The 22,985-nt window shown below is 37.4% G+C and overlaps 1 protein-coding gene across 1 annotated transcript; it reads right to left on the bottom strand.

Annotated features, from left to right (window-relative positions):
• Positions 1-1,783: 1,783 nt before the first annotated feature.
• On the bottom strand, positions 1,784-21,087 carry LOC121423906 (chloride channel CLIC-like protein 1). Its single transcript, XM_041619447.1, has 8 exons — positions 20,928-21,087; positions 16,794-17,059; positions 15,605-15,787; positions 14,326-14,547; positions 9,027-9,170; positions 8,534-8,728; positions 6,980-7,243; positions 1,784-5,197 (listed from the first exon to the last, which is right to left on the bottom strand). The coding sequence occupies exons 2-8, from the start codon at positions 17,031-17,033 to the stop codon at positions 4,280-4,282; spliced, it is 2,166 nt and encodes a 721-aa protein (XP_041475381.1). The 5' UTR covers positions 17,034-17,059; positions 20,928-21,087; the 3' UTR covers positions 1,784-4,279.
• Between the last annotated feature and the right edge of the window lie 1,898 nt (positions 21,088-22,985).

Consider the following 22,985-nt stretch of genomic DNA (forward strand, 5'->3'; position numbering starts at 1 on the left):
ACTCAATGAACTACAAAAATAAATCAATGAGAAATGCATTTGTATTGTTAAGTGCAGCTACTATATACGGATATATATTTTTGACCAGAAAGTACATAAAATGAAGCATGCTACATCATTTCAGTTAAAACTTCATTGACAAACGTGGCTTGGACAAGATTCTTTGCATTCTTTATGCAGCATTGTAAAAGATACATTACATATTTTGAAGGAAAAATGCACAATAACATCACCAATTTTGCCCCAAAATTCACAAATATGATTTCATGCATCTCACCTAAGTTCTGTATGCTGAATTATCACCCGTATCAGACATCTGAGCTGGTCATTTACAAAACCGTATTGCCCTACATTTTCCGAAAATCGGGAAGGGTAGGTATATTGTTTGTATTTTCCTCGGTCTCAATGCGCGTATTTACTTTGCATTTAGAGACGACACAAAATATACCTTTGTATTTTCCCTGGTCTCACATCCGGGCATTTTAGGATGCGTATAAAGAGATACACTTCATAAGGATCCGCGCACCAACAATATACGTCATAATAAAGACAACGCTGGATCCCAGCGTTTGCAAGTACGTCATAATGGTAAAGTGCAGAGCCTAGACCGATATTAACATGACACAATAGAACTCTATTTTTAAAAGAAATATCCCCATTATCATGATTTTTGCTCTAGATATCTGATTTGGATGATAATAAAAATATTGACTTGCTCTTCTTTCGGGGAACATCAAATATATTGCCCTTAAATGACCCATATTGCCCTCGTCTAAAGACTCGGGCCAATATGATTCATTTGCTGGCAATATATTTGATGTTCCCCTCAAGGCTAGTCAATATTATATAATTACGCAACAGTCTAGTAACACAAAGGCACCAAAGATTTCAAGTTGATTTACAAAATAAATGGATACATTGCTCAGAATTCCACTATAGCCCACTATCATAAGCAAAATAGCCATTTTAGCAGAAAAAAATATTTCAGAATGAGAATTCACAAGTTTTCATTTCTTCTCATTTCCATGATTAAAGCAAAGTGTACATGAATATTTTCATTCTAAACTACATTGCAAAAGCTCGGATGAACACAAATCTTGCATCATATATCATCTCTTTGCAGCTCACATATATATATCTAAATAACTAGGTGTAGAAGAATAGCACTGATATTTCTTTAATATATTTATATTTATGAAGACAGGTTTTCCACTTCTTAGTACCGGTATTCAAATAAGAATAAGTCAGTTGGGTCAACTCGCAATAACCGACTCAAACTCATATTCTGGAATACTGGTATGGGATTGCTAATCCTGTTCATGAAGATGTAAGAACATATATTTCACGAGTTCCTATTTTGCCTTCATATTTTTTGAAGAAGTACATGGCAACATGTTTTTCAAAAAGGCTGATTGCACTCCAATAATACAGTGCGTCATCAGCTCTACTGTGACTCAAGTGTTTGAAGGTTTTTAGGAGTTTTAGGAGCAATGTTGTTTAGTAGATCCGACTCTAATCTTAGGAACAGAGGCCAAAGATATATAATATATATATATATATAGATAGGTAGACAGATAGGTAGATAGATAGATATATGTATACCCATCCCAGTTGAAGTGAATGGGTACCCGACAGGATTAATTCCTCGAATGCACCAAGTAAGTTGCCTTATACAGCAGCTGGATCTAAAGCCATGACAATATATAGTGAGCCATTGAATAGGCAACTAAATAATAGGTTCTTAATGAATGCTATGTATTATCCTTTTTTGTCCCTCTGGTGCCTATTATTACCTGGGTAGAGAGTGGCAAATGTAGATCAATGTCTTGCCATTGGACAACTGTGTTGGGGGAAATGTTTGAAGAGTTTGCCCAAATGGCATCTTCATCAAAGTCTAGATGACAACATTGACAAGACTACAAGAGAGCGTTTCAGCAACGTTTTTGTCCGACAAATTGTCAGATCTGACAACTTTTCTGGATTTTGGTTGGCTGAGAAGCACTGTTACTATGGTAACTATCGGATAAAATGGGACTTGTCGGATAAAACGTCTGACAAGTCCTTTCATGAAATGCTCCCAAGGTTTGAAAATGGCAAGCCTATTATAACCTGGATGGAGAGTGGCAGATGTAGATTAATAATGGGGAAAAAGTTTTCCTTGAGGGACAACAACTTTTTTTCCCAGATTATAGGAATTAAAATTGAAAGAAGAAAAAATCTTCAACTGAACAATGAGTCCCAAGCACAGGGAATAATAATAGTAATGTTTTATTTACCCAGGGTAGCCACTTCAGCAAGCCCTGCATGACTTAATGTGTTACTATAACCCTTCTCCGATCTAAATGATGCACGCCTGGCAAGAAGGCAGAAGGTCCCATTTTTATACATCTTTGGTATGACTCGGCCTGGGATCGAACCCATGACCTCCCATTCATGAGGCGGACGCTCTACCACTGAGCCACCATGCCTGGTGTTTCAAGGATTAATCAGATGATCTACAAGTGAGATCCCAGGATATCTTTGTAATGTCAAATGAAGTTTGTAACCACTTTGAAATAGAAACACTGGCCCGTATTCTGAAGTTGGGTTTAATTTAAACTCTGGTTTTAAGTTGTGGTTTAACTCTGAAAAGCCAGTTGTTACATAAATCAATAACAGTAGAGGTTAAGTGTATCAGCTTCTTTGACTCCCAAAACATTATTAACTGCCTTGGAAAGATAAGTATGACAATTGTCTTCACCATTAACTAATTAGTAAAAAGCACAGTTAACACAAGAAGCATTCAATGTAAAAAAATTTTTTAAACGTTTGGCTTCCCATAATTTTAGCACAGAGTTAGACCATGCAAGTTGAACCCGACTTTAGAATACGGGCTACTGTGACAAATGAATGGTGCTCAGTACACTTTTGTCGACCAATCTCTCAGAAATTATGTGAAGGAGTGACATACACAATAAGGGCACAACTTGCACGAAAGAATTATGAAACACACAAGTTTTGAATTAGATGAGAGCGACCTGGTACCTTGTAAGGGCTTGTGGAAAAAAAATCTGAGTTGTATGGCCCTACTGGCTATCTCTAATTGCAATATAGTTTAAATAATGTCTGCAACAGAAAATGCACTTCAGCATCATGTGTACAGGTCACCAACAAAATTCAGTTACATATATTTAGAAATACTTATTAAAGGTCAAGTACATCCCGACATGCTGATTTTGAATAAACAGCGATGAACCAAATATAGACCTGAAAATTTCATCAAATTGACAATACTGACTTATTCATAGGGAGACTATACATAAGCTATTTTTTTAATAGTTTATCCTTTATATTCTTATCATCATATATCTGTCTCGTATGTGTTATTACCATTGTCTCATTTCTATTGAATTATTGTAATGTACTATTTAATTATTAATGTACCATTCTTTCTTGTTGAATATTATACTGTATTATATACATGAAAATAATCCAAACTAAAACTGAAATTGAAAATAAGATAGGAAAATTACAGCATTTCAAAGTTTACTTAATTTCACCAAACAATTATCTTCAAACATGGTTAATATGCATAAGAGATTGGATGTCACACGCTCAATATTCATTCTGTTACCTGTTGGAAAGATGAACCTGACCTTTAATTTCATTAATTGACTTTGATATCAGAATAAAGAATAATTGCTAACTATTTCTTTGGTGATAGATATCTAGGTAAAATTGCAGATTTGGAAGCCTAAACATGCCTGGTTTATTACCAAGAAGACAATTATACAACAAACATGTAGATATTGAAATCAAAGAATGCATCCAATCATCACTGCCATCTTACATGAAATTTGCGACAATTTTGAACATTCAGGTATGCACAGGTACCACTCCAGCATTGTACTACTGACCCCTCCCCGCTCCCCATGAAAAGAATATGACTGATATTTTAAATGAAATGAATAATTATTTAGAGGATGATTCAGTATCTTGTGTTTATCACCCCTGCTTTAATAAAATGTTGGAGACTGGCTGATTAAGCAATTATATAGGTTTTCCATTGACACAAGTCTTGAAAATATGGGGGATCAGTTTCTGCCAGGTATAAAGACCATTTGTTTCATAATTAACATGTTAAAAGAAACATAAAATTTTTCACAGAAACCAATGACAATTTCCTCAATATCTCAAAAACACAAAAATGTCAGTTATGCCCTTTTGCCAGTGGAGGGAGGGGGGGGGGGGGGGATCATTGTGGCAATGCTCCTGGGATTGGAAGTACAGGGATGTCGCATCATTTCTCAATCTTCAGAACCTCAAAATCATCTTCAAAGTCCTCTTCCTCACCAAACTCAGCACCATGATCCGCCTCCGGGTTGTGGGTTTGTTCACCAAGAAGGCCGAAGCTGCTAGTGGTGATGAAGTCGTAGGAGGCACTGTTGGTATTCTCAGGTGACTGACTGATCACCGAGATGTCATCAGGACTACCTATGGAGGACGGTGTGGTGAATCCCGTGGGAAGGTTGGATGACTCTGTGGTTTCCTCATCAGGAGCGGAAGCCAGGTGTCCTCCATGGGTATCTCTTGGAAAGGCTTCACTGGCCTCTGGTTCTTTAAGGGATGACTCGCACATTGAACCCATCAAGGATTCCCCATCAGACCTCTCTGACGCAGGATGGCTTACCAAGTTACCAGATTCGCTATCGCCAATAGATGTTGCTCTTTTGACCGGTGTCTTCTGCCTGGAAGGCCTGTGACTACCAAAGTCTTTTGGTCTAGGTGTTGGCTCATCCGCTTCTATAGAGTCTGAGCTGCTTGTGTCTGTATCATTCCGGAAGGTTTGTCCAGATTGAAGAGGACTGAACTTTGGTCTAACTGCAGGACCTAAACTACTTGGTCCCACTTCATAGCCCCTTTCCTCTTGGACTAGGCGCTCATCCCTCTTCACATCTGGAAATAAAACTTTGTCTTGAGAGCTGTTGAACTGACCATCTCTTCTGATACCCCGTGGGTGATCATCAGTGTCACCTCCGACTGCTCCTTGAGGCAGATGTTGGCTGCCAGGGGGTGTCTTTTGAGCAGAACCTTGTTTCCTGGGAGGTTCTTTCTTTCCTTTCCCAGCTGCAGGTAGAGTTGGCGGTTGAATATTTTCTATCCTGTTTCCTTCTCTATCATCCCCTTCAAGGTCACCATACTCTTCGTGTTCAGCAATCTGAATGAAAGAAAAAAAAATCAGAGATTTTGTTAAGTAAACTATGTCATTACTTAACACTTGCTGAAAATGCTCTGGTAAGTAAGGAAACTTTTACAACATAGCAAGGCGTTTATCTACATTTGCCACTCTTGACCCAGGTGTAGTAAATGGGTACCCGGTAGGAAAGAATTCCTGGAATGCTCGATGCGCCCAATCAGGGTAGCCTTGCTAAAGCCGGGGTTATAGTATGCAGAGCTTAGAAACATTTTTGTTAAGCGCTATATAAATGTTGCATATTATTATTAACATGAAAATCTGTCATGGCAGGAAATTACATTGATCGCCATCACATTGTATTCATAAGATGTACAGAGTTTGCATCGTCATTGGATTGTTTGATTGCTTTCATAATTGTTTCATTTTGTTGTAACCTTGTTTTTTATTCAATTTTTAAAACTGGATAGATTCTCAAATGCATGCAGTAAATTTTTGTCTCTGCCATTGCCCCATCAAAAGTATATTTCACACACAACTTCTAACATTTCAAATGACCTGTGACCATTGACCTTGTCAGGTTAGCGTCCTTTCAATATTCCTACTACTCTTCATTCGTGCACTGTGGTACGCTTTCTTTCTATTTTTGTCAGTCTCTAGCACAACCCCTAGCCTCATTCCAACACTTCCATCCATTAGTGTTTCTATCCTTCTCTACAGTTCTCTCCACCATGCGGCTTTTGGTCTACCCCCCCCCCCCATTATTTCAATATGCATCTCTTATATGATCCCTCAAGTCTTTATTCATGGTGAGAACGAGCTATTTCAAACAATGAAATGACCTCTGTGACCTTTGACCTCATGGCCCCAGAATCTAACCAAATTGTTGTCACTAGTATATGCATACATGAACTCAGTTTGAAACTGAACTCTTGAATGGCTCTTTATTCATTGCAGGAACAAGATATTTTTTGCTCACTGACCTTTTACCTCATGTCCTCAAGACCTCAAAATGTAATTAAATCATGGTGTTTTTAATATCCTTACATGACACAAGTTTGAAGATGATCCCTTAAATGGTTCTCTATTTATCGTGAGAATAAGATATTTCAATGTTTATGATGACCTCTGTGACCCGATGACTCCAAAATCAAATCAGTTCACTCTTACTCCAGTATGCAGACATAAACCAAGTTGAAGTTGAATCACATAATGGTTCGCTAGTTATCAAGAGAAACTGAGAATGTTCATTCAGGGATATATAAACTACCTCTGTGTCTGTTGACCTAGATAACCATAAAACTATCATTGTTAGTCTTATGTCCATGTTTGGACCAAGTCTGAAGTTCATACGTCAAAAGATTGTTTAGTTTTTGTGAGAATGAAAAGAGTAAGGAGGGATTGACGACCTGAAAACATGATGCCTCCGGCAACCACCAATCGTGAGGAGAGGCAGAATTAATCATCATATTACTGTTGGCCTTATTACTTTTAAATATACAGTAAAGCAGCAGCTTTGAGTTCCTTAATACACTTTGGGACCAAGAATTAAGTTCAGTTTTCACAGGGCTCACAAATGTTGTGCGGAGGATGGAAATATAAAAAAAAAAAACAGTCCAACTTTTGCATTTTATGTGGCATATGTCTTAGGTTTTAAATCTTCTTTGAGAGGGTTTTCTTTAGCTCAGTGCAAATTTTTTGTTAAAAATGTCAAAAGTACTTGCAAATGCTTCTCATGATCAAGGACACCCTTTTTTCTTAGCCGTTTGTTTGCAAACTCTTGAAAATTTAAAGTAAATGCCTTACTGGTAAGTTTTGCTCCTGGGCTGCTCCCAAAGCTTGTTGGTCTCTTCTTCTGACCATCTGTTGAGGGCGCTCTCTCAGGACCCTCCTTGGTGCGGATATGTATGCGTGGAGAGCCAGGAAACCAAATACATAGCAAGACACAAGGGCAGGTAGTGCTGCCCAGATAGGCAGGTCCCTGAAGATCTCGGCATGGAATTCACTGACGGCTCGACCAAAGTATTTGAAATTGTCTACAAAGAGCGATGAGATGGTGACGGATAAAGCCTGCAAAAAAAGGTGATGTGATTACTTTGGGAATTTTGTTGTCACTATCATCTTCATCAATATTATCATAACACTCCAATTTATACATTAATAATTATTTGTACAAGACAAGATTTGCTATTGTTTATATTCCTGGGTAGAGTGCAGTAGAATGTGGATTGATTTCTTTCGAAAGCAAGATTCAAATCCACCAGAGCATGACACTCCTGTGACATCTGTTGGTGTTTAATTAAAAGAATGGGTAAGCTATATAAACATGAAGATTAGCCCCAGAGAACATCATTGTCAACATTCTCATTCTTTATTATTGTGTAACTATCATCACTATCACCATTATCATCATCATCATCATCACCATCACCATTATCATCATCATCATCACCATTATCATCATCATCATCATCACCATCACCATTATCATCATCATCACCATCTTCATCATCACCATCACCATTATCATCATCATCATCACCATTACCATCATCATCATCACCATCATAATCATCATCATCATCACCATCTTCATCATCACCATCACCATTATCATCATCATCACCATCACCATTATCATCACCATCATCATCATCACCATCACCATCATCATCATCATCATCATCACCATCTTCATCATCACCATCATTATCATCATCAACAACATCAACATCACCATTATCATCACCATTATCATCATCATCATCATTATCATCATCATCATCACCATTATCATCATCATCATCATCACCATTATCATCATCATCATCACCATCATCATCATCATCATCACCACCATCATCATCACAATGATCATCATCATCATCATCATCATCATCATCACCTTCATCATCATCACCACCACCATCATCATCATCATCATCATTATCACCATCATCATCATCACCATCATCATCATCACCATTATCATCATCATCATCATCATCACCATTATCATCATCACCATCATCATCATCATCATCATCATCACCATCATCATCATCATCTTCATTATCATCATCACCATTATCATCATCATCACCATCACCATCATCATTATCATCATCATCATCATCACCATCACCATCATCATCATCATCATCATCATCATCATCATCATCACCATCACCATCATCACCATCATCATTATCATCATCATCATCATCATCATCATTTTATCACCATCACAATCATCACCATCATCATCGTCATTATCATCATCTCCACTACCACCACCGTTATCAGCTCCACTTTCATCATCCTCCTCATCATGGGCTCATCATCAGCTTGTAAACTCACCCTAGTTGGTGGTATATCAAAGAGGGGATCCACCTGATAGATCCTATGGTACTCAAAACACTCATCTGTGCGGATCGATGTCATGGAAGTGAACCATTCGTGCAATGCCTGGACCCAAGTCATCTTGTGCGGCATGCAATTGGCGGGGATCTTTTCATACTTCTGGGCATTGCGGTAACGCTTGATAGTTTCTTCCTATGTTTGAAATGGAAAATAAATAATAAATGAAGATGCTGAATAAAACAAATTATATTGTTCTTGGAATCTTGGTTTTTCAATGCTAAAATGATTTCTTCCTTTGTTCGAAAGATCACACATTAATGCGATTGATTGTAGAAATCAGCCGAACAATCAATTACCAAGCTTTAATTTACTGGTGACCCTACAGTTTTAATGGTTAACTTCAAATTATCGTAAAATTCACACTTGACCAATCATAATGCAAAATAATTGCTCCCATGGATGCAAAGTTATTAGAATTAAAATTATTAACCTGGTAGAGATAAATCCAATTCCATATCAGACTGATGACAAATGTGGATGTTAGGAGGCAGGCGATGAAGCGTCGGTTCCAATAGAGGTCCGAGTACATACCCACACCAAACACTATGCATAGGACTGTGACAGAAACTGTGAGCTGAAATGAAAAGAAGAGGGTGCAATTTACAGAGGGGAGTCATCATCAGAACCAAGTTGGTGCTCGGCCGTCACATGGCAAAACGATTTATCTCAAAATTTTGACTTTTTCAGGTTTTGACACGGGGGGGGGGGGGGGGTTAGAGAACAGTTTTCATTTATCTTACTCCCATAATTACAGGTATTTTAATTATTAAGATAGCATGGGCTATCTGCAGTACTTTTTTCAAATTTGCCAACTGGTTTGATGGTATAAGGATGCATCTTACAGATACACTCTAAAAATGCTGCAGTAGAGCGTAATGTTTTTCCAGCAAAAAGGTGTTATGTCCACTTTTCTGCCATAAAATGAGTGAGCGAACCCAGCTCCATATTAGGCAAAATAATGTATCTGCAACATACATCTTTTTACCATAATCAGTGAGCTTGAACTTCGTAGACTGGTTTATGACAAAATAGTGTACACTGTGCAACATACATCTTTTTTCCACAAATTATGCCTCCTCATACATCACAGACTAGTTTATAGTACAGGTTTTCCCGCTCAATATCACATTAAAATCATTTAATGTTATGACCATTTAATTTTGCGCTAGCCATGATCGCCTCGGTTATCTGTCATTGTATTTCATTATTATTTCATCACTTTGATGCATTTTCTTTGAAAAATAATTATCAAACAAGGCACTAGAAATTAGATAAACAGTATGCAATTTAATGAATTCGCAATCATAACCATTTTTCCGCATGTGGGTTCATTATCTCTGCAGGACATTCTTCACGTGATTCAAGTGACTTTTTACAAGAGCATGCAATTTAATGAATGGGCATTCTAAATAATATTTTCTACATGTGAATTCATTATATTTGCAACATCTTTTTAAATGTGTTATTTATATGTTAAGTAGGTACATGGAAATTCAAAATCAGATGTTGCATGGCGTGGCAGCTTGCATGTGTGAAATGAATTCAATCAAACATTCCTTTGTTAGGGATGCCAGTTGGAATTGATCAAGGGGCCTGAAAACCACCTAGAATACAATATTTTGTACTCAAAAATGCTAAAACTATGGCCTGAAAATAAATTGCCAGAGCTCAAATTCAGGCTTTTGCCTGAAAACTGGCATCCCTGCTTAGTTATTTTTTTTGTCAAAAAAGACCTTTTATATAATTTAGAAGTTTACTTTATCAAACTTGTAATGTGTGAAAACCACACACAAGTCATAGTGAAGCAATAAAGAGTCAAGAATATCGTTTGGATCTTTGAATATTATGACTATCATGTTTTCTGTTTTGTCATTAAAGTTAAGCATGAAATTTAGCCTCTGACACACACATAAAAAGAAGATATTATCTGGTATTAAACAAGTACAATGAAGATTCATTTTGCTGTCAAATTTAAAAATGAGGAAGATATCTATCACAGTAATGCTTTTGGAATGATCTGTATTTCAATATTTATTTTTTGCTACAGGCTTGGTCCCACTGCACTTACGGATGCAGAGAGGATGTAAAACGGGAAACGAATCTTGCCATCCGTTAAAAAGCGTTATGTATCTGTTGTGTACTCTTTGCATACATGTTTCATACGCTCTATATCCATCGAGCACCGTCCATTGTTTGCCCATTATGTCCATTGCCTGGAGCAGATGAAAATGGATGGAGCCACCCCGAAATTTTTCTTGACCGGTGTATCCGTAATGAATACGTTTTGTGTCCATCGTTTAGTGGGCACTGGGCCTAGTCTAACAAAGATGTGCGATTGATCCAATCAATCAAATCTATGGACGGCCAGCAACATCAACATATATCATGCACGTTTGTGTAAGATATTTTCTAGCTATGATTTATATTCATGCATTCATTGCTTTCCTGAAAATTCACTGCACTTCTCTTTGTTTACAAAGCACATTCTGCGAATTTCATGAATATTCATGAAAATGTTCATCAAACTTTATGATAAACATTTTCCTCTTCAACAACAAAAAAGGAGAAGAAATAGAAAACCGTGGGATACCAACAGAATTTTAAGATTTAATTAAAAAAAGAATGTTTCAAAAAACTAGACTTGCCAGTAACGAGAGAAAATTTAAAAAAAAATAGAAATAAACTTATTAATATCATTCGTATATCTCGTCAAGAATATTACAAAAAAATATCATATCTGATTCGGAGTAGTATAAAAAAGACATGGAAAACTATTAATGAGTTATTAGGTAAGAAGAAAAATCTAATCCCCAAAGTGTTCAAATGTAATAAAAAAATCTACTCTCAACCAACTGAAATATCTGATGCATTCAATGAGTATTTTGTAAATATTGAAAAAAATATTAGTGATATGGTCCCACAATCTATTCATTCTTCTCATTTTTATTGTTGAACAAATGTGGTTGGTTCCTTCTTTTTATCACCTGTACATATAAATGAATTGATTAATATTTGTAAATGTCTTAAAAGTAGTGCAAGTTGTGGAATTGATAATGTAAATTGTAAAGTTGTTAAGCGTGGCATTTATGCCATTGCTTTGCCTTTAGCTCATGTACATGTATTTAATCTGTCTTTTGCATCTGGGAAAGTCCTTCAAAACTCAAAGAATCTAAAGTAATTCCTGTTTTTAAGAAAGATGACCCAGATAAATTTGTAAATTATAGCCCAATATCCCTCTTACCATGTTTCTCCAAATTGCTTGAACGACTAGTACATAATCGATTACATAAGTTTTTAAATACTAATGATATCTTAAAGGGGAATCCAGCCTTGGCCATAAAATGTTGTGTCGGGAAGGAGAAAAATAAATTGAACAGAACGGTGAAAGTTTGAAAGAAATTGGACAAGAAATAAGAAAGTTATAGCTGGTTTAAAATTGAGATCACTAATACTATGTAGATTTCAAATTGGCAACTCATTAAGTAAATTATGACAAGGGGCAAGGACAACTTTCTCATAGGCCATGTACTTTATTATCAGGGATTTGTGGTTTTCTCCAAAGTACCAATCCCCCTGGGGCAGTAATCTAAATATAACCCAGGTAGTATGTTGTTTTATGTCCTCATGAAAGAAAAATATAATTTGAAATACAACTTTTGGGAAAAATGACATTTTAGCCAAAATATGTATTGGAGTACATGGAGGAATAGTCCTTGCCTTACATCACTATGACATCCCATATGCGGCCAATTTGAAGTCTCCATGGGTATAGTGATTACCAATATTTACAACTTTTAAAAATTCATAACTTTCTTGTTGTTTGTCCAATATTGTTCAAACTTTCACCTATCAACTTGTCTGATTTTTCTTTTCCTTATAAAAACAAGCTTTTATTTAGGTTGGATTTCCCTTTAAGTGATTCTCAATACGGATTTCGACCCACTTATTCCTGTGAGCATGTTCTTTTAAAAGTTAAACAAAAAATAATGGATTCATTTATTGCTGACAAACACATAATTGGAGTTTTCATAGATCTATCTAAAGCTTTCGATTCTATGGACCATTCATTACTTTTATTTAAACTTAATCAATATGGAATTCGAGGGATCGCGTTAGACTGGTTAAGGGATTATCTTTTAAATAGGGTTCAACATACACTTGTCCACGGTATCTTATCTTCTTCATTTAATGTTTCCGTTGGGGTACCGCAAGGATCAATTTTAGGCCCCTTGTTATTTCTTTTATATATAAACGACCTTTGTAAATCATCTAATTTGTTAAACTTTTATCAATTTGCTGATGACACAAGTATTTTTATTCTTCTAAAGATTTAATAACACCATCCACATCCTGAACAATGAACTCCAAAATGTTTCCGACTGGTCAAAAGCAAATAAGTTGTCCCTGAATATCAATAAAACTTGATGCATCTATTTTCAAAAAATAATTTTTTAACACGAACTCATACTGACAAATCTAATAATTATAATCCAATTGACACCGCTCATATTCACATTTATATCGACAAACGTATCGAATTAAATAATTCCATAAACTTTTTAGGTGTCACATTGGATAATCTTTTGAGTTTTAAGTACCATATGATAAATGTATTACATAAGATAAGTAGGAATACTGGTTTAATTTACAAACTTAAGCATAGTTTGCTTCATAACAATCTGATAACTCTATACCATTCCATAATTGTCTGGGCTACCAATGTAACCTCATATGAATTGGACTCAATATTCAAAATTCAAAAGAAATGTTTATGGAATAATTACCAATTCCCATTACCTAGCACCATCCACACCTTTATCTAAGAAATTGTCTTTACTTAATATATATGATATTAATAAGCAAGAACTCGCAATATTCATAAGTACAAGAAGACGTTGTTACCCACTCCTTTTTCAGATATTTTTCAATACAATAATCAAGTTCATAATCATAATACCCATTCTTCCAATAAATTTCATTTATGGTCTATCAAGTCTAGTCACAAAGCTAAATCATTGAGTTATGTAGGTCCCAAACAATGGAATGAGATTCCCCAAATAATAACTAATTCACAATTTATATCTTGCTTTAGAAAACAGTACAAAAATTTTCTAATAAATAATTATTAATTTTCGCAGTTGATATCAATGCATTACTTCTACCGTATCTACCCCCCCCCTTCGATTCGTGTCTTTTTGTATTCTTTGTTGTTGTTTTTTTTTCTCTTTTTTCCTACGTTGTATTTACTATAATGATATGACATTCTGTTTGTTTTTTTTGTTCAATATTGTTGTCTTTTGACTACGGTATGTTTCGGCGATCCAGCCTTACAGGTTTCTTATAACCTTCATGGAAAGCCACTCAATTTATTTTATTATCTAATCACATTATTTGATGTTTCTTTGTAGTTTTATCCTATTTTGCGAAATAAAGATTGAATTGAATTGAATTTCCAGTACAAAAAAATTATGACACTGATGGATTTCCATAGAGTTACGGTTGATTGGATCAATCATAACTCTTTGTAAGATGGGCCCCAGGCTTTAAGATTTTATTTATTAATCATTGTAACTTTGGGTGGCTTGTCTGCCAGTTTTGCACTTCCTGTACATGTATAATCCTGATGATGCATTAGTAATGATCTGTGCAGAATATTGATTTTCATCTTTTGCCAAATGGACATGAATAAATTTTCATATCATATATATAAATGAAAAGAGATCTCTTACCAAAATGACAGCAGGAGACCTCAAATTGATCTGTTCTCCGAGCCATTCCATGACACTTGTCTGGTTGAAGTAGAAGATGTTTAGGGTCATGCCAACCATGACATCGTGGATGTCGGCTCGTCTGTACTCGTCCTTACCATCGGCAAAGCTCTGGAGTTTCTTCCACTCATGACTGGTGAGGTGGACCTCAATCTGTGCTTCAACTGGGCCACTCTCTGGAGCCTGATAGCAATGAAACCATTGGGTTGGTTAAAGGGGGAGAAAACTGTGCGTCGTCTCTCAATGACTGTGTGTACCAAAAAGCAAGTCTTCAAATATACCTTTTTAGGTAATTATAAAATATACAGAGGAAAATTCAGCCAAAAATATCATTTGCGGAGAGGAAATAAAATCTTTTGAGAAGAAAAGTACTTGTTTTGCTCCTTGGCAATATTATTATTGTGGTACGAGTGTAATACGTAGTGAATTAGTGTGTTCAAGTTGGTTTGGATTACAAGACTAAACTGCTCGGAGTGTTATATTATGGGTTGGAAACCCGACCATGTTTTAGGTGTTGAGGTCTTGAGGAAAAGCTATACATGACTGCTGGTTCATATTTGCTTCAAAGTGAATCCAATGTGAGGTAGCTGCAACAAACAATGTTTTGATGAAAACAATTGAAGTCAAGGTTCATTTTCATACTGTTCATCGTAGATCTAGATCCTGGGGCCATTTCATAAAGCTGCTCGTAAGTTAAGAGTGACTGTAAGAATGACTGGTGATCCTTTCTTCACACGCTAAACCATCGCAAACGAACATTTGGTGTGCACCATTAGCATAATAAAGGATCATGGGTCGTTCTTAAAGTCACTCTTATCTTTATACAAACAGCTTTATGCAACACCCACCCGGTACAACAAAATCTAACTTTATGAAATTATGATATTTAAGATGAAAATTAATCACACTGAATGTCTATCACAACCTGTGTGTAGCAGTATGTATGCTGTTTACATGGTGTTCTTCAACAAAACACACTCACAAATCTTTGTTGTCAGGAGTCTAACATTTGCTAATTTTTTATTTAACGAAAAAAGAATTATCAATCTAATAAATGCAAAAAATAATTTGCCATATTTGTCAACCCGCAATATCAAATGTTAGGAAATGATTACTGATACAGCTTTCAAAAGTACTGGGTTGGCGTAATATCAGATTTCAAGCATGAAATAAGTTAAGACCTTTGTCTTTTTCGATAAAACCTATTGGTGCCCCAGTACCAATATATTCTCAGGTTTACCTTTTCTTGGATGACATTGGCAAAGTGACGTACAAGACGACGAAAGAACATATCTTCCGCATCATGACAAGGCGTAGGTTGAACCTCATCCTGGCATTCGATAGGTGGAGGACAGTCACATGGCTTGTGATCACTGGACGTCAGACAAGACTCCAGCTTTTGTGTTGCATCTTCTAAATTTGTCTAAAAACAGTGATATGCAATGAATTAATAAACACCTAAAGCTATATGCCATATAGGCTTACATCTATGGCAATCAGAAGGATGATGATTTATTTGTGCTACTCTTTACAAATTCAAAGCAACATATTTTACCAAGAAACAAATGGTAAGAAGAGGGTTAAAACTGATAGTAGACCAAATTGATAACATAACAAGTAGAACAAATGAATTTAGCTCATATGGTATTAGACTATCTAAGCATTAGACCAACTGCTTGATTATGACTGAGTGAATAAGAAGATTCAGGGACCCATTGCAATAAAGAGTTGTGATCAAAAGCATCCCCTAAAATCAAACGCAACTTGATTCTCAACCACTTAAATGCACGTATCGAGGCCACCGCGCAACTTACGACTGGTCCACCATCCGATTTTGGAACAAATCACATTTTTCTCATTTTCCGCGAATGTGAAATAAAAGTATTATATATCTATTTGATGTTCAAATTAACTGTAAGAATACTAATATAACCATTTTGGATGTTTGACAACCTTTATTTTTTATCAAAAGCAAAGTCCAAATTAGATTCAAATCATAGCCGATCATATGACTGTTATGACATCATTCTGACTAGATGTTCAATTCTCTTTCATTCTAAAAAGGACAGTAGCTTAGTTACAGATTTGAACAAATGTATTAATTGTCCAATAATTTAGACCATTACACAGCAAGATAGTCACATCAGATTTTACGTCTGACCTCAAAATCTCGTCGCAGACCAGTCATAAGGTGTGTGGTGGCCTCTAGGGACTTGCGCTTGATTTTTTGATTTGTTAAAATGTAACTCTTTAGAAGTGGACAAGCCACTGTTCATATATGAACCTAAAGGAACATAATAGAACACATTTGCGACTAAAGAAAGCTTCTTTGGACATGTTTTTAGGTTGCTTTAATTACCATTGCCCACCATATATATGTCTGCCTGCTCCCCATTTACCTATGCTATAATGGACAGAACCATTAATACCTGACATTGATCTTTAGCTTTCTTCTTCTCCCGTTTCATTCTCTCGCATCGAGCGCTGGTCTGTGTAACCGGGTCATAGTCAAGCATGTCGTTTATGTCGATTTCACAATCAACTTCAGAGTCAACATTGAGGGCGCCAACATAGAGAGAGAACTGCTTGGTCAGGCAAAGGCAGGCAAAGAGTAGACAGCAGCTGATCAAAGCTGGAGAGCTGCATCCTCCCATGATTCTTGTGGGCATTATCGGATTTCCTTATAGGTGATTATCTAATGCATGTACAGTACATGTAAATGCATGTTGAAAGAAAAAGAAGGAAGAACAAAAACTATGAGTTTTTGCGCAGTTGTGAGAAGTTTGCACTTTTTTCTGTCAGCTAGAGAGAAAAGTATTGCATACTGATGTCAGATCCTAAAACTAAGTTCAAGCAAAGGCGACATTTGTAATGAGAAATATTGGTTCAGAACTGGATAAAAATATGCGAAGTAATAACCAATTGAGACTTGTGCTTGGGAATAACTGCACAAAGTCCTAATGTGTTATACCAATTACCTGAGATGAATACACTTTCAGTCATTATGGCATCACTTAAATCGGTTTCATGGCAATTATCTTTCACCTGCAACTATTTGCCATAACCTCTCACATTTTCACAACGCTGCTGGGGCGACAGATATTCACATGAGTATAAGCAAGACCATGGCTGCCATAAAACAATATCCCACTGGACACAGTCAACCATATGAAGCTCTAGACACAAATAAACTGAATATGCAGAAGTCTCAATTTAACCTGTTGGATATTGGTTAATTATTCTAGAACACAAGGGGCCCGTTGCATAAAACTTTTTACCTGAGAAAACTCAGGGTGTTTTTACGGGAGTTTTGCCCTGTGTTAAAGTCAATGGCAGAAATCACACTAACCTTATTTTCAGTTTTTACAAGAGTTTTCTCAGGTAAAAAGTTTTATGCAACAGGCCCAAGGAGGTTTCCATAGATCCCAGAGGGCTGTCTCAAACAGGTTACAAGAGTAGCACATCATCTTTATACCAATCAAAATTTATAAATCCCTACATTATGAAAAAAAATATGAAAGTGCCATATTTTTTCCCACAATATTGGATCAATCTTTAATACAACTGCACCAGTTGGAGGAAAGACTTCTTTTTGGGACAGCTCACGAAGGGGGGAGGGGGGTGGGGCATAGGCGGCAGAAGCGGGGGGATGTGCCCCCCCCTAAATTTTAGGTGGGGGGACGGTCCCCCCTAATTTTTTTTTGATAACCTTTTCTTTTATTTTGCTTGTCAATTTTTTTCCTGCGTCCCCCCTAAATTCACGTGGACCCCCTGAAACGTGTGTTGTCCCCCCCCTAAAATTTAGGTTGATGACCTTTTTTTTTTGGTTAGTAACTCCTAAAATTTAGGTTGATAACCTTTTTTGGGGGCGCTTGTCAAATTTTTTACCTGTGTCCATCCCAAAATCTCAGGTGGACACCCCCTAAATTTTTTGGCTTTCGCTGCCAATGGGTGGGGGTGTGGCATTATGAAACATATCTCTCTGCAGTCAAGGGGGTTGGGAGGGTTGCAGGGAGTGGTCATGTTGCTTGCAATCGTGCAATCTAGCTTTGCAGAAGCATCCCCACTCATGTTGTTTTCATGCAGAGTTACCAAGTCTCACGCATTATGCGTGAGACTCAAGCATTTTGGAGTCTTGTTCATCCCCTCAAATCTCTGTCTCACGCAACTATCACGGCTTATCCCCATATACATTGTACACAATGTCTGTGATCTCACTCAGATTCACAGAAAATCTCACGCATAGCTGGTCTTTGAACTTGGCATCTCGTTTTCATGCTGTATACAACCAGTGCCATGTTGGTTCATTAGAATCTTATACCCCTTTCATAAACCCAATTACAATGAATTAGGCGGCTAATAGCAGCATAATTTGGTCGTAAAATTGGAGGAGGACAAGAGTTATCCGCATTACTCTGATGCTGCTATTATCCGCATAATAGCGGCATCGGGATAAGATTTTGAGTTTATGAACGCATTTCCAAATAATGCGGATAATTGCCAAGGTGCGGTCACAAGGTCACCCTTTTCCAACACAACCGCATCGGAGGGGGCGTGTCCAGTTGTCATGGCGATTATCCGCCTTTTTCAGGACGGGCGCTCGTAAAAATAATGTGGCTTATTTTCGGAGTTTATGAACGCAATTTTTATTGAATTATCCGCATTACTCTTAGGCGGCTAATTGGAGGATAGGTTTATGAAAAGGGTATTAGTTCACTTTTTTTCAAGTTTAATTAGGCACATCCCAGTCAAACTGTAATTGGAGCCCCCCTCCTCAATATGGAAGAGTAAATAAGGACAGAGTAAGAAAACTAACAAGATTTTTTACTTTGTCAACAGCATGACCGTCCTTTCTCCCATCATGTCTCCATTCGATGAATAGGAACCAGCATGCAGTATATTCCATAATTCCAAGAGAGTACATGCTGGCTCCCATTCCAATTCCAATTTCCATATTAGATCTAGAATGATCTAATTAAACTGGTCCAAAAGGGAAACTGCCAATGTAAATTTAAGTGGTGCTAATGCTATATCACACCAGCCGATTACCAGCATATCTCACCAGTAATTTTTCGCAAAATAGACCAAAAGCTTCGGTCTCTGTTATATTGGTTGTTCCGCTGAACTCTGTTGGCTCCACTCACAAATTACTGAGACCGAAGTTCTAGCTCGATCTGTACAGGGACTCAATGGCCATAGGTTTATGTAGAAAGTTCAGATAAACCAGGGTTTTTAGATGGAGTTGTGCGAAAGCCGAAGTAAATCACTGTTTTTTTTTTCCTTTCAAGCTTATTTTTTCCCCGTTTTGGTGCATTTCAGGCCAAAACAGAATAATAATCTTTACTTTGATCCAATTCTTTTATACATTTTTATGAAATAAAGACAAAAATCAATGAGCCCGTCAGGGGGATTTTGCATTGTTAATCCCCTTATAATGGCCACTGCACGATCATGACCCATCTGTTTACGAGAAACAAATTTTAAAATGTTAAAAATTCCTGGAAACAGACGGCTGCCAGCTACCACCTTTCTGAAGATCGCAGTTGGGAACGTCTGTATTTCGGGTTTGATCTCGACGTTGTTCAAGGTCTCAATCAGACATCGATTGGCTTGGCTTCGCCATAATTTTGATTTGGACTGAAGTTAGGAACAAAAAACATGTGAACATGCGGTAGTGTACTAATGGGTGAGCTGCCGTAGGCCAGATAAATCTTTTGGTCGCTAACTTCAGTCCATATCCATGAGATCAAAGTTACGGTGAAGGCGAAAGCCGAAGCGATGTCTGAGAAGTCGAATGAAAACGTCGAGATTAGAGCTGAACACAGCCATTCCCGAATGGGATATTTGGTAAAGCGGTGGGCATATTAACCTCTGAATGTGACTGAGAGACTTGCCATGACGTTTGCGACCAATTAATGGTGGTAATCGGTTGGTGCGAAACTGTATTAGCATCAGTTTAAGTTGCACAAGGCCAAGGGTCAAGCCCAGGCCAAGGTCAGGAAAGTGGTAAGTGAAGGCGCAGGGATCATCATGAATGTTTTCACGGACACGGAGAGACTAAACACTTGAGACTCGAGTCCTAAACTGTTTGTCCTTTTTTTTGGGGGGGGGGCTTTGCATCAAAATCATAAACAAAACATTTTGCACAACCGGCGCATGCAACAGAGCTACCAAGACTCACGCATTGTTTTGTATGTGAGACTCCGGGGCGAGACTCAAGCATTTTGGACTCTTGTTCATCCCTCAAATCTCTGTCTCACGCAACTATCACAGCCTATATATTGTACACAATGTCTGTGATCTCACTTAGATTCACAGAAAATCTCACACATAGCTGGTCTTTGAACTAAGCATCTCTGATGCAATTTCTATGCACACCAATCCAATGGCAATTGAGTTATCACAACTCGGTGATATACTATAGTCAATTCCAGGGATAGCACACACACACACAATCGTTGCGCGAGAACCGACTTACATACCGGTACACAGAGTGACTGACACTGCACTCAGCTCCGGTACCAGTGAACGTAATATATAAGCTAATAATAATTAATATTCACCTCTTCTTTGTGGATTGAAGAAGGGAGATTAGACTGAAGATGCAAATAGTGCTCTTTAGTTCAATACTCCAGTGTATCCTAGAGCTTTCCCTCAACATAAAATCTTGTTATTACCATGTCGTATTTTGTAAACAAATCACTTTCTGGCAATTCGCTCGACGTCTCGGTATGGAGTAATGCGCATGCGCGTGAGGCATGACGTCAAGCAGGGGAATCCCCCTATAAAAAATGATTGCAACCTGTGGGCCTGTGTCTCTCCGGGCCAGTGATAGAGCATCTCCATGGATAGACTGAGCAATATCTTACCTTCATACCTTGGAACGAAGTAGGCATAAAGTTATACAAAATTTATTTGCCTCTCGGTGTCTACAGCTCAGCAACAATCGCTTAAAATAAGTGTTGTGTTGTTGTGGAAGTGGGGGAATTGCATGTGCATGGACAATTGAATATTTCGATGGTTTTGAAAGTGGTGGTTGGGGAAGGGGGGGGGGGGCTGTGAGCCAAAAGTGGAGGCTGACCATGCCGAAAAAAGACAATCAGATGGTAATTTTTACTTGGATACGGTTTGGGAAAAAGTGTGGGGGGGGGTGGGCTGAAGCACCAGCCCCTCGCCCCCTTATTGATAGTAAGTGAGGTATCATCACTATCTCCTGCATTCTTCCTCGCTCTTCCTAACATCCACATTCCATGGTTCTTTCATCATCTGTAGAGACCTAGTCTGCAGGCACAGACCCTGACAGAAACTCTGATCAACAAGTGGGTCTCCAAGCAAAGACTAGCACATATCATACTTGCTGTTTCAGTATACACAAGACATTAATAGACTGCACATTCATACCCTTAACTCGAGTGAAGGGTTTGACGGCAGACCATGCAGACTGTAATAGAGACCGATCGCGGGATCGGCAGTGGAGAGGATGGAGCGAGGAGGAGCTATATAGGGAGGACAAATAGAGGGTAGATAAAGCGAGGGAGAGGATGAGAGAGGGAGAGGAGAGCATTAGAGAGGGAGAGAGAGAAGGGGGAGGGTCGGAAGGCGCACGGTCACGCAAAAAACCAAGGGCAGCGTCAGACAATTTTTTTTTATATAAGGGAGGAGGCAAAATAACCTCAAGATATCTACATTGATAATAATAATACTTTCATTGCCCAGCACATGATTTCAACTTCTCGTATTTCTTCTCCTTTTTTGCTCTTTACCACATTTTCTTCTTTTCCTTTCATGTTTAACTATTTAAAAATCAAAGAAGGTGAGTGTTTCCCGCCCCCATGGCACTGCTATATCTCTCATCAACATTCAACACCAACGCATACTGAAAGAAGATTATGACAAATTGCAAAACACCGATAGTTACATGTTGACGCATTTATTATCATAATTATTGAAATTGAATCTCAATGAAATTATTACCAAAATATCAAATACATTCATCAATGTATATATACCATATCTTTTGGAGATTGGGGCTAACAAAATAGACACGCTAATCGAGGTTAGTCCCAATTTAAGCACCTACAGTAAGTAGACTCACAGTAATGAAGATCGATAATAATCGGTATCAATTCTACTCGTGAATCATTGTTTCATATTTATTTCCGAACATATTTGCAATATTTAAAAGAAAAAATTACCATAATTAGTAAAATAAACACCATGTACAATCAATTTGATTTCTGTAGACCATTCAGTATTTTGTTTACGGAATAAAAACAAATCATGAAAAAACAGAAATGATTATTTATCAGTTTTCACCGAGGGCAGAATGATTTTCGAAATGAAGTACAGGGGCCACTTATCAACTACAAAAAGTATGAGCTCACAGTCCAGTATTTCAATTATGCAAGTGACCAGTGACATACGCATTGAGTCCCCCCCCCCCCAAAAAAAAAGAGGCAGGAAATGGCGTATTGGACAAACATCCCCAAAGTTGTAAGCGAGCAAAGCGAAAGAGCGAGCGAATATTTTAACCTTTTAAAAATGAATCATAATTTTGTGATAAATTTTTACATACTATCCATTAAATAACACAAAATTTCACCAATGCCCTTCTTTTACAT

The sequence above is a fragment of the Lytechinus variegatus genome, chromosome 11, assembly GCF_018143015.1.
Source record: "Lytechinus variegatus isolate NC3 chromosome 11, Lvar_3.0, whole genome shotgun sequence".
Classification (NCBI taxonomy): Eukaryota; Metazoa; Echinodermata; class Echinoidea; order Temnopleuroida; family Toxopneustidae; genus Lytechinus; species Lytechinus variegatus.

What these genes read in the sequence shown, in the direction of transcription:
- LOC121423906 (XM_041619447.1), bottom strand. Translation starts at nt 17,033, where the DNA reads ATGCCCACAAGAATCATGGGAGGATGCAGCTCTCCAGCTTTGATCAGC. An exon ending in ATTGGATTTATCTCTACCAG is followed by an intron (nt 8,729 to 9,026) that starts GTTAATAATTTT and finishes TTTCAAACATAG; the next exon opens with GAAGAAACTATCAAGCGTTA. An exon ending in CCCAGGAGCAAAACTTACCA is followed by an intron (nt 5,198 to 6,979) that starts GTAAGGCATTTA and finishes TCTTTCATTCAG; the next exon opens with ATTGCTGAACACGAAGAGTA.